The sequence below is a fragment of the Glandiceps talaboti genome, chromosome 22, assembly GCF_964340395.1.
Source record: "Glandiceps talaboti chromosome 22, keGlaTala1.1, whole genome shotgun sequence".
NCBI classification, from domain to species: Eukaryota; Metazoa; Hemichordata; class Enteropneusta; family Spengelidae; genus Glandiceps; species Glandiceps talaboti.
The window spans coordinates 14,907,373-14,920,874 of record NC_135570.1 but is presented as its reverse complement, the minus strand read 5'-3'; the positions used below and the strand labels follow the sequence as shown (position 1 = coordinate 14,920,874).

Here is a 13,502-nt window from a genome sequence, read left to right as displayed (position 1 = left end):
ATTTTACTTCTTTACGACAAAGTGTCAAATGTCAAACTGTTGAAATTTTGTAACAACATGGAGTAGAAGATTGGCTCTCTAGGTTCAAATGGTAAAATAATAGAATATGCAGGCATGATGCTGAAAAGAGAGATATCTACTATCCCTCTAGGATATCTGTCATACATTTGTTATAAGCAGGAAATAAGGCCAATGAATAAATCATCCTCTCAAAAAAAGGATACACGGATTCTCTTCCTAATCCAAACGGGGATGAAAAATCAGAAAATTTATCTTTGAAGGATCTCTATAGTGATCATTTATTTGCAAAAACCCCATTCTTTTTTAATGGTTAAACAGTAAACAACCAATTTATATTAAATTATGTGTGCTGTAAATGAATGAAAGATGAAGTCCAAACATTGTTGAAATTTGACTTTACATAAAATAGTCCGGTATACGAGCATAAGGCAAAAAGTGACTGCCTTTTCCATTTGGATTTGTGGAAACTACAGTAAATAACCAATATATATTACGTTTGCCTACAATATATAAAAGAGGAAGTACAAACGTTGCTGAAATTGTCTTGCAATTTGATTTGTAGTCAGGTACATGACGAGGCAAAATTTGACTACCTTCTTCATTAGGATATCATTCATTCAGCACACCTGTAGTTCAAGCTGAAGGCAGGTTTCCATCCAAAAACAGGAAGTGTATAATTTTGACAATTCACACAAAGTCCTAACCATCATTATCACGATCATCATCCCCGTATTAACTATAATCTGTTCATTATTCATGATATGAAAAGACATTTCCTGTAGGGAAGCATGAATATAGAGAAGGTCATTATGGTGTCTGTCATGACTTTATGTATGCTGGATGTCGGGACAATGGCAGCAACAACTGACGAGATGAGATGAGATGGAGAGTAAAAAGGTGCTGGCGGCATTAAACAGACTGGACAGGAAGAAACAGGCAATCTGAACATTTGATAAACATCTCACAAAGGAGAGTACAAATTTAAACATGACAAGTTTTTTTTTTTTTTTCAGCATGACGTTTTTTCTCTGTTGCCGTTACTAATCAATCTTTCTTTCCATACATTTGACAAGAACATATGCAAATAAATGTCTGCTTGATATTTGTTCCTCTTGTGTGCTTCCATACAACCATTACATCTAATGCAATGCTGTATACTCTTTGTATTCACTATTTGGTATTGATTTTATGCTAGTTTTGTACAAAGCAAAATCTGTCGGTAAATTTCACAATCTTGCCTCTTATATATGTTTCTATTGATGACGTAGGGTGATAGTAAAATAGAAACACCTGACACTATCGATGTCATAATTAACGGATTTTGCTCAAAAATTCTGTTATGAATTTTTTACATACACTAAAATTGAGTACAAGGCAGTGAAACACCTTATATTCTATAATGTAATGCTGACATTCTTAGACTAAAAACTTTAGCAAAACAGATGTTCCAAAACATTTCAATATAAATTTGATCAATTACTTTAAAAATATGCTCCACAATCCTTGTATGACTATCTGTATACACGGCCCCAGGTGTTACTGAAATAAGCATATTAATAATAAACGGAACACAAATTTTATTACAATGGTTTTGCGAAAATGTATGCTAAGTTTAGCAACTAACATTTATTGTTGTATAAATGACATTCCTTGAATACTTAGTAGAGATATTTGACAAATATTATGCAAATTAAATGACAATCCTTACATAATTAGTTATATTTGACAAATATTATATATGCAAAGTATTATTAATAGTATCCATACAGTAGCATTTTACAATTGTTATGCATATTACTGTTCATTCATACTAAATGGCATAAGTTTATAATTGTTATGCAAATGACTAATCATGCATACCAAGTGACTTGTTTACACTTCATCAGGGGTATGCTGCAATTTGGCATTTGCTTCCAAAAAATTGTTTTGACTCTCTGAGTAGACATTTTCATTTGATACTACGAAGCCACGGTCCAGTAACATTCATTCTTGTGACTCGAGTTTACACTTGTTATAATATGCAAATCCCCATCCACATGTACTTAATGACACAAACGCACACATTCTTAGGACAATGATTTTTAATTTTAACTAAGCAAAAACTGGGTATAAATGCAGTTGACACATCGTCATCTCACAAACTATCCAAAAATATATTACGAATAATTAAATTTTTGTTCTAAAGTTCAAATTAAGTCAATGGCTTGCTCTACATAGCAATGGACATTTCAGTTCCTTACATCTGCGCTATTTTGACCCTGTAGTAATCTGACTTGCTGACTGTTAATAAGTCCCTCAGATCAGGGGTTAAGTAATAATGATATGTACACGGCATGGCTAACCTCCTTGTCAGCTACAAATTTGCAGACATCACCAGCAGATCAATGTGGATCAATGTAATCTAAATTTATTTTACATGATATTTACATACTAGTTGCATGTAATTTACATATCATTAACATATCATTTACATATTATTTACATACAAATGACACAAAATACAGTCAGAAGGGAATGAAGTTTTGATGCCTTTTATCTTGCTGTTTTTTTTCTTTGCTTTTCAAAAATACCAGGGATAGACTATCAAATAATTGCTAATTCATAGGAATGACACTGCTGAGGTAAAATCTGGTAAAAAAAAGTGCACGTTCTTAAGCTTATCCGGTACAAAGCAACCATTATTTCAATTTGAAACTTAAAATCTTATAATGACAACACTTCAAATTAATAATTCAAACATATATTTGATATTAAATGCATATTCCAATTGATAAGACCATATTAGGAATAGTGGGTCAAGCTGCTGAGATAGACAGAAGACTGCACCTGGAAAATTTCAAGTAACAATTGTCCAATTTTTGTCTAGGGAACAAAAACTTTATTTTTAATGCAATGGTTTACCAACATTGATGAATTTCCATTGAAGATATTCTTAAGAAATTTGGGTGGCCTAAAAAAATTTCTTGTTGAAAACCACTCATAATTAATGACAATTTTCATCTTTATAATGTAAATTTATGATCCATACTTTCAAGAGACTTGCGACATGTATGAATATATAATATACAGTGACTCAACTAATCTCAGTTATTTTAGTTTTCTACGATAGGCTACTTGTATTACCCCTATCTACTGAACTATGCTAAAAATTTATGAGCTCCTGGCAGAAATTCACTTGTCATTAGAAATTACATCAAAAACTATAAATAAATGAGAAAGAATAGAAGAAATGTCATTCTAATAATTATATTTCGATGTAACAAAGAAGTGATCCTCATACAAATGATCAACAAAGGGGAAACTACAAATTCAATTCATAGTACAAGTAAGGCAAAAAAAAAAGAGAATTGTTTCTGATCAGCGTGCATCACTTAAATTAAATACCCTTGCATTGATCTTTTTTTTAGTGTTTGCCCAGCCAATACAGTCTGTAGATCTGGGGGAAAAGTACAAAAATAACCCTCCCTTCTTCAGTGAAGACAACTGCAGACCCAATCATGAACAAGCAAATGACATCTGCCCCACATACACACTTGCTCTAAAGTACTAAATAAAAAGAACAGTAACTGCCATAAATAGTAGATTGAGTGACATGTTTGTTGAAAATAAAAAATAAAAAATTCGCATCGTCGCACCTCTTTAGACAAACTGTCCTGGCCAGAAACAATTTTTTTTTTTTTTTTTAGGCCTAAGCAACATACATACAGAAAAAAACCTATGCATAAATAAATGTGCCCTGTCATATCTTTGGTGATAATATTTCATGATAGATGTCTAATACATCCTAGATTAGTTTTCACATTACACTACGGTTATAAAATGTTCTGGTGGTACCATTGACGTGAACAGATGAATAGCCTTCAAAATACAAAGAGTCAATGTAATTTGTACACTGTGTGTGTGTGTGTGTTTGTGTGTGTGTGTGTGTGTGTGTGTGTGTGTGTGTGTGTGTGTGTGTGTGTGTGTGTTTATGTGTGTGTATGTATGTACATGTACATTTTGTATACACCGTACTTGCACAACGCATCAGACATACATAAACCAAATATTCATGGCTCTTCTAATCCATTCAGCTGTGCAGTGCTGTGCTAGAAGGCAAAACCTACCAGAATATTTATGGATTTTAAACCTAGAGCTTTCTATCAAAAGTTGCCAATGTTGTTTAAAGGAAATGATGTAGATGTCAAATGTACTACTCTGTTACTGGAATACCAAAACGTCATGGAAACTAATGAATCTTGTATTTCCATGTTACCTGATGACTGCATGTAACTATCCATATATACAGATTATAGCAGATGACAACAACTGCCCTTATATGGAATACACCCGGTGACTGTAACTGCCCTTATATGGAATATACCCGGTGACAATAACTGCCCTTATATGGAATACACCCGGTGACTGTAACTGCCCTTATATGGCATATACCTGATGAATGTAACTGCCCTTATATGGAATATACATGATGACTATAACAGTCCTTATATGGAATATACCTGATGACTATAACTGCCCTTATATGGAATATACCTGACTGTATCTGCCCTTATATGGAATATACATGATGACTATAACTGCCCTTATATGGAATATACCTGATGACTGTAACTGTCCATATAGATTATAGCAGATGATGATATTGATAACAGCCCATATATGGAATATACTTGATGACAGTAACTGCCCACATATGGATGATTTTCGACATATTTATATTTTGTCTTTGTTTGGTATCCGTTCATCTTTTACTTTTTGTTTGCCTCCTTCTGACATTACCTTAGTTTTAACAGTAGTAAAAGTAGATAACCATTCTAGTTTCATTCTGCAATGACTACTTTGTACACATCTGTTCTCACTATTGGCAATGCTTCACCAGTTTTTGCAACAACAATTTCTTAGGCAACTGACAGACAAGCTTTGATCCCTGACTACATTCCAGGGGTGAACAAATCCACTGGTCCTGGGTCCGGGACTAGCGATTTGTTTGGGCGGACCACACAAATTTTACCTTGTCTGGTCTGTCAGACCAGTACCTTACTGTTAATAACTATGTTAAAAAGTCGTCTGAATATACAGATTCATAGGTAAGATTTAATTTTTCACATTAGCGGGACCTTGGACCTCTAATACTTTCTGCAGGACCACTGGAATTTTTAAGGTACTGGTCCGGGGACCACCAGTTCACAAAATGATTTGTTCACCCTGCATTCTGTTGTGTGCCATGAAATACTTTGGAGTTACTATACATAATAGTCACCTGTGAAAACTGGATATACTGTACGAAATAATAACTGCTTCAATCACCTTTCAGTTTTGCAAATAACTTGTATTGTCATCAGTAAAATTTGATCAACAAAGGAGCAATGAAAACACATAAGGATTGTCTAATATAGTTATCAACAAAGATGAACAGTAGTGTTTCATGTACAAATAATCCCTATGGAGTGAAAGGACTTTAGGGGTCATAACTAGCAACTTAATTGGCTGCCTCTCTTATTGAATGTCCGTCTCTCTTTGGACACCGAGGCTTCAAAAATATTGACAACAGCAAATGGACACAGATGAGTGGTATTGATTTTACACTTAGAAAGAAAGGACAAAATGGCAGTGTGGATTATACAGAATCTATTTCATACATGGAAAATTTCATACACCAGCTGTTCAACTCCTCATTAATCTTGTGCTGACTCTGCATGTGCTTTTTTTTCAAATGTGAACTAGCACTTTCCGGTCAAAAATATTATACTGATATTATTACTAGATTGTGGTTAACATGACAAGAAATGAAACAAATATTGTCATACCGCATTTCATTACGAATGTGATAAAGCAAATCTAGTTTTTCATGCATTAGAAGACATCCATATGCCCTTCTAAGCCAATTTGACACGCCACTGACACACACAATTTCTAGTGACACACCAAAATTTGGTGTTCCATATCTCTTACTATGGCTGACTCCTAGTTTTTCTCATTTTGACTCACAACAACAAAATTTGGCTTCCATTAGTGGGTACACTGAAGATAGGCATTGTAATGTTATACGTATTATTTATTTCAGATTGGTTGATACGGACAGAATATTTACCTCGTTATGGTTTCAATATCTGTATTATCTGTTTGTGGTAGTCATGAAAATGTTTTTTATGTTACTAGATGTGTACAACTCAAACTCAATATGAAGGTCATGTCAATTTACATTTTATAACTTCTTATTCAACAGTGTGTCTGTGATGTATGTCATTCCCCTATAGTATGTCTGTATCTGTCATTCCCCGATAGTTTGTCTGTATCTGTCATTCCCCTAGAGTATGTCTGTCATTCTCCTTTCTTTTAATGATATCAATGCCTTCAGATGAAATGCACATTTTATACATAGATACAAAACATTATTTCGTTTGAAGTTATACAGTATTCACATTTTTCTTGGAAATAGTTTTTTAATGTGTTTCGCTACACAAACTAGGCTTCCATTAGCAATTATGGACAGATATATTACTGCAATATTTGTTGTGTTTTTTTGACACCTTTTGTTGAGAATACCATTGTATCCATAGATAGAAGTGGATTAGATACTTTACTCTCTGTATTATATACGGTAAACTACACCACTCTACTACTGGACTATACACGTATATGTTTCTCATTTCTTAGATATTTCAAGAATCAATCTGCTCCTGTATACAGCATTCAAATAACATTATGACCCCTTATGTGAAGTACGTCAATATATTACACTGGAATCCTTATGAAAATTCCATTTATATTTACTTTAAAACATACACATACACTGAAATTCATTTCATCTCCCTAGACACATACCACACTCCTACACGTATATGTGTGTGACACATACACCCGTCTACACACACATGCCTACACACACGCATCTATACACACACACACACACACACACACACACACACACATACACTTATACACACACTACTCCTATACACACAAACATACACATACATTACTCCTAAAGTCCTGTATCTACATACACACCTACACACACTTGCTAATACTACACACACACCACTCCTATACACACAGACATACATACACATACATACATACATGTATATACATACACACATACATATTACGGTACGCCTACATAGACACTTACATATTACGGTACGCCTACATAGACACATACATATAAGGCCACGTTGGTGTTTCCATAACACTTGAAAGGTAACCCTCAGATATACCAGGTTGCTATGACAACTGTATCTTTAATAACTGGCATCTAATACACATCATCCACATCAAGACATTGTCTTGTTCCTATGATTTTGACAGCACAGACATGCCATGCTGACCCTTGATGGTTTTACACAGTTATGACAACTCAATACATTCATAACGAAATACATTTAATTTACAAATCAATCAATTACGCCACATCAACCAGCCTTGTTGTCTATAAATTCTCATCATTGAATTATTCCAACTTGCTTGCCTCATTATCATTGTGCATTAATTTACAAGTTCAAGGATACTGGGTGCATGTTCCTCATGACCGGACCATTTTTTTATAGAACAGATATCAAACATTCAACTATTAAAAATTTTATACTTCAAATTTAATCAATTTTACATAAGTAAATCATTTTAAAGGTATATATACATTTTCTACATATGAATTGATATATTAATATGTGTGTATATTACCATATCATGTGTATGTGTCAAACTGTCAATGTATGTATGTATGTATGTATGTATGTATGTATGTATGTATGTATGTATGTATGTATGTATGTATGTGTTTATCAAATTAGTTTGTTAGAAGACATATTCCCGTCTGTCAAAACACTGCATAACTAATCACATTTCTATCAACATTCATGATAAAATTAATCATATTTTTGATGATTCATAGCAAATCATCCCATTTCTACTAGTAGTAGATGAATGTCCACATCAAATATTTCCAAAGTAGACAGTGTAGTGGTAATGAAATTAAGGTCAGGGATCAGTGTTTGTTTTTAGACTATCAATGCAAGAATATGATATATTTCAGTTGACATAGACTGTCGATATGGATATCTTATGAATGCTGTAGCAAACACAGAACAGCTAAATAAACCATCCAAAAGCTTAACCATATATATCTAAAGACATTTTTTTGGACATATATATCCATTCGCAACTTTCGCAGCTGAGAAAGCCAAAACGATCAAACATATTACGATGCATTCTGTTACAGGGTACCATAAATATTGGTTATGGGTAAACAAACCAAATTAATAATTTTCATAATCTTTGGTCTTTACAACTTGTAGGATAAAGCAAACATAATCATTTATAATTTGTAAACATTGGTTTGATAGCCAAGTTTTAATTTGTCATCTAAACCCATAACAAGACATTTTATACATACCTGCTTCACTAGTGACCCTGATGTCACACTATGACCTTCTCTCCCATTTCCATTTCCCTCCCCTATTACTTTAGAATAATATTTCACCAAAGTTAAAGCAAGAGCCAGGGGAGGTACCCGTGGGCCAACTCTGGTAGGTATGTGGCCAGTGTTTGCAAACACCAGACCCCATTTTAGACCCACTTTGACCAAAAATCAACACCCCATTCTTAGACCATTATAGGTTTTTTAAAAGATGAAAGTTTAGACCTAAATACATTTTTCTTAGAGGCGCAACATTTTGGGGCAATTAATGGCAATTATGATTTGGTAAAGGACAATGGACCACATTTTAGACCAAGCAAAATCGAAAATAATATAAAGTGGACCCTGTTTTAGACTCTTCAGCTCGAAAAAAAACACCCCTATGCTAGACCAAAGGGCTAAAAAACGTACCTCAAGGGTGGCACATATACGTATACTCAAATAAGGGGAGTACCCCCTCCCCCTCCCCCAGCAGGGACAACACACTGAGTTATTACTATTCCACGGATAAACTATTGGAACAACAGATCCAGGGAAGTTGAAATTGTTTCTTTCTGATTTGTTTACATATGCTTGGCTGCTTGACTGGGGTGATGCTGGAATTACTGACATGCCAGCAGAACTTGATACATGCATTTACAGAGTTATGATCCATGGTCACAAACCATGTAGAACTTGATACTTGCGTAGAGAGCCCAAACAATGTATGTCATTTACTGGCTAATCTATTCCACAGACATATCATAACTAACACTTCATATTGACCAATAAAACCTACATGCTTCTAATAAATCTTGCAAATAGATACTCTTTTTTTTCTAAACTAGAGCAGTGAAATAGCGAATATAGTTATTAAAAATATTGACATAATAACCAAAACAATATTCCATACGCACAATAACTATGATGGTCGTTCTCCCTGGTTATGTCACTTCACAAGTACATAGTGGCAAGATGTAACCCAAACAATAACAAACAAGAAATGCAGGAAATTATATCAGATATTCAAATCAGACAATTGCCCATCATGCAATAGAATATTACCCATGGTTCAATTGAGTCCAACCCATACTGCAAAAGAACACTCACTACCCATGGTACACTAGAAAACTATTCATGGTGCACTGGGCCTCTACCCATTACTGCAACAGAACACTACCCACGATACAAAAGAACATTATCTGTGGTGAACTGGACCTCTGCTCATAGGGCTACAAAACACTACCCATGGAACATTAAAACATGACCCACAATGCAATGCACTACATGCCATAGAGCAAGTGACCACAATCTCTTCAACTACTCAATGCAATGAACCATTTCCTATGTAGCAATGGACCACTTCCGATACTGCAATGGAGGATTGGCTTGCACAACCTTTGTAGACTTGGCTGTCACATTTTATCATAGAAATATTATACTCCTATTCACGAGCTAGGTTCAACGAAAAATATGGAATATATACTCTGATCATTCTACGTCACGTCAACACGTGCCTATGCCACGACAACGCGTGTTTACGTCACTGGTTCTGCTGTGTTCAAAATATGAGTCAAAACGTTCAAAATTGCCATTACTTTCCCTAATTTTTCTTTGATATTACTGGCACTGGTATAATTATGTATAATTGTCCAATATTTTTCTTCATTCAACTGGAAAAACTCGTAGTAATTTTTTGGTTATTCTTAAATTTACAACATGTATACATAGCTTCAACTATGGTCAATATTGTTTTAAAACCAAAAACCAAAAACACATTAGAAAATTTGTTTGTACACTTCAGATTCTCAATATTTGGCAACCAATATAAAGCTTCATGTACTTTTTATTTTTTTTTACTTCAAGGACAAATTTGTATCTGAAAGTCTTCTCATTAAACATAGCTATTACCAAACATCACTAATGATGTTGCCATGACAACATGAGCTAGGTATGCCAAATAGGTTTTGACAACTTATTCCCTGCAGAATCTAGTTTCCATGGAAACAGATAATTACAGCTGGAGTACCTACACAAGGTCATCGTACAGAAAACACATTAATTTATTCTGTTTTGTTATTACGACTAATGAGAATCTAACCAGTCATAAAATGGTGTCTTGGCTTCAGTCTTTAATTTACCTTTTGACTTCATATATTTGTCCAGTATAAATGGATTACTAATGAGTTGAACGACAAATGAAATTTATATGAACGACTCATTATTAACACAGATATGGATTTTAATTTGAAGTTATTCAAATATTAAACTCAACCTGTCACCCAATAACAAAAAATTTAATATACAATCCTAAACACTCCTATCGAATTGCAACAAGATAGAGAATTCTTTGTCGGTGTTTCCACCATTTTGTACAAGTATTAGGTCATTCAAATGTGCAAAATAAAAATGATAAAATTTTCACTTTGAGAAAAAAATCTTACAGTGGAACGCAACATTGGATCAGACATACCCTTGTTACCTGAATATGCATTAATACAAATTACAAATAATCACCCTTCTCCTAAAAATATTCATAATCAATAAAATGATATTGAAATACATTGTAACAAATTTTCACGTTACAAAAATTTGACAGTGCGGCTGATATAGTTGGCTGGCTATTGAAAAGAGAAAGTGAACCGCAAGGTACATCACAGTATATATTATCACTGACAGGTAATTTGTCATGTTTAGACAAAGCGTCCTGGTCTATCATGATATAGTGTATTACTATCCAGCTACAATACACACTCTCAATTCAGTTACACTGGCACATGACTTGTAGGTGTAAAACGTAAGATAATAAAAGTCAATGACATAGTTTGGGATCGTACAGTACTTTGACAGGTCATACAGCCCAGTGACAGGATGAACAGTAGCTTTCAGTGGCTAGTGTGTAAGTTGTAGTTTTCACATTTCAGTGGCTAGCTTATAAGTTGTAGCTTTCACTGACTAGCTTGTAAGTTGTAGTTTTCACTGACTAGCTTGTAAGTTGTAGTTTTCACTGACTAGCTTATAAGTTGTAGCTTTCACTGACTAGCTTGTAAGTTGTAGTTTTCACTGACTAGCTTGTAAGTTGTAGTTTTCACTGACTAGCTTGTAAGTTGTAGTTTTCACTGACTAGCTTGTAAGTTGTAGTTTTCACTGACTAGCTTGTAAGTTGTAGCTTTCACTGACTAGCTTGTAAGTTGCAGTTCTCACTGACTAGCTTGTAAGTTGTAGTTTTCAGTGACTAGCTTAGAAGTTGTAGTTTTCAGTGGCTACCCTGTACGTTGTAGCTTACAATGCTAGCATGTTTATTCTGTATTTGAGTACATTACATTTGCCAGCTTGCAGTATTGCAATTTGGTCAGTTTGTAGTATTTTACTCTACCCTCTTCATAGGGTCAGTTTATTGTACTTTACAGTGGTCAGTTTGTCCTAATACCTATGTAGATCATGCCATAAGATACACATCTCCATATTGGTCTGGTTATGTATCAGCTGTTAAATCGGTGTCGTTCTTTGATTCATGATACAATCCCATTCCACTGTTGGTTTACGTTTACCAATAAGATTTATTTCTTATGTCACATTGCATGATGTTATTGTTTTTCACATCGCATAATGTTATTGTTTTTCACATCGCATAATGTTATTTTTTCACATTGCATAATGTTATTGTTTTTCACATCGTATAATGTTACTGTTTTTCACATCGTATAATGTTGTTGTTTTGACATTTGACATTTAAAATGATCATTCATAACATAACAGTATTTACTATTGAAAACATGCACATACACATCAGGTTGGTCTGCACATGGGTTTATTTACTTGTATGTATGCGTATGTGTGTGTGTGTGTGTGTGTGTGTGTGTGTGTGTGTGTGTGTGTGTGTGTGTGTGTGTGTGTGTAAACCATGGGTTGCCACAATCAATTTGCGTTTTATGCATATATCTACATTGTTTTTTAAAAAAAGACAAACTATTTATTTTGAAGGATAATATTCATACTTTGTCACACTTCTTGACAACACAATTTCATATCATTGTATTAAAATCTATCAAAATACAATTTAAAATAACAGTATGTGCCCAAAGTATTTGCAAACAGAAAAAAAAATTATGCAACACTTTTTAAGATGACATACTCGATAATTTTGACTTGGATGTTTGTGTTAGTGTATACTGTGTATCTTGTTCATATATTATTGCACAGGACAGGTGAAACCTCCCAGCAGACAATGAAACATTTAGTACACAACAAAACCACCTACACCTCGCAAATATTCCACAAACACCTACCTATGTTGGGGTGCTTCAACAGTCGGCAAATTCTTGCCTCTCTCTCCAATTTCTGAAAATCTGGCAAGAGAAGAGAAAGCAATATAAGAATGCAAATATTGCAAATTTAAAGTGTATTCTTATATTCAATGGGTGCTGTTACCTGTCTTCACTTTTGCTTTCCATCAATTTGTTTACTTTTTTTTACAGCGGTAACGCTTACATTTTTTAAAGGGTCCTACGGTAAACAGTTGTATTTTCATCGTCACGCCCCCCTCTAACTGGCCTCCATACAACCGAAGCTTGCTCTATTCACTCCCGCTATCAAAGTAAACAAATACCCGCGGTGGTCGGTCAATTTTACCCATTTTGAGGACAGTGAATTAATGAAAAGAATTAAACCGGTGCACAATGCTTAATCGGAAATTGCATTTACAGAGATGTTTTGCATCCTTCCGTCCATTTTCTAACTGAGGCCTCTTTGGGAGGAAAACGGGTATTCACTTTCGCGATCTCGTTGATGTCATCTCAACACAAATACACGCCTGGTTGAATACTTGTCATGCCACGTTTTTATGCATTAAATTTGAAACAGCAAAGGGTAAATTTCAAATTCCACTTCCCACTTTTGGAAAAAAAATCAGCTTGGCTAGACAAACAAAAAAATGTTATTGTCCCATTATATATAGCGAACATTGGGAACTACACATACATTACTAGTTTCGCACATTCGTTCCTAGTTTACAGTTCTGCCAATATGGCCGACTGCCAGACGTACACTAAGTCTGACCAGAAAATTGGAATATATCTTGTCT

General features: G+C 34.3%; 1 protein-coding gene across 6 annotated transcripts in view; it reads right to left on the bottom strand.

Annotated features, from left to right (window-relative positions):
* LOC144452256 (calcium/calmodulin-dependent protein kinase type II subunit delta-like) overlaps positions 1 to 13,502 on the bottom strand; it is a 113,431-nt gene that overhangs the window by 99,611 nt on the left and 318 nt on the right. For all 6 annotated transcript variants that reach the window (XM_078143313.1, XM_078143314.1, XM_078143315.1 and 3 more), the window contains exon 3: positions 12,709 to 12,768. In XM_078143313.1, the coding sequence (XP_077999439.1) occupies positions 12,709 to 12,768 (60 nt within the window). The remainder of the gene's footprint in view (positions 1 to 12,708; positions 12,769 to 13,502) is intronic.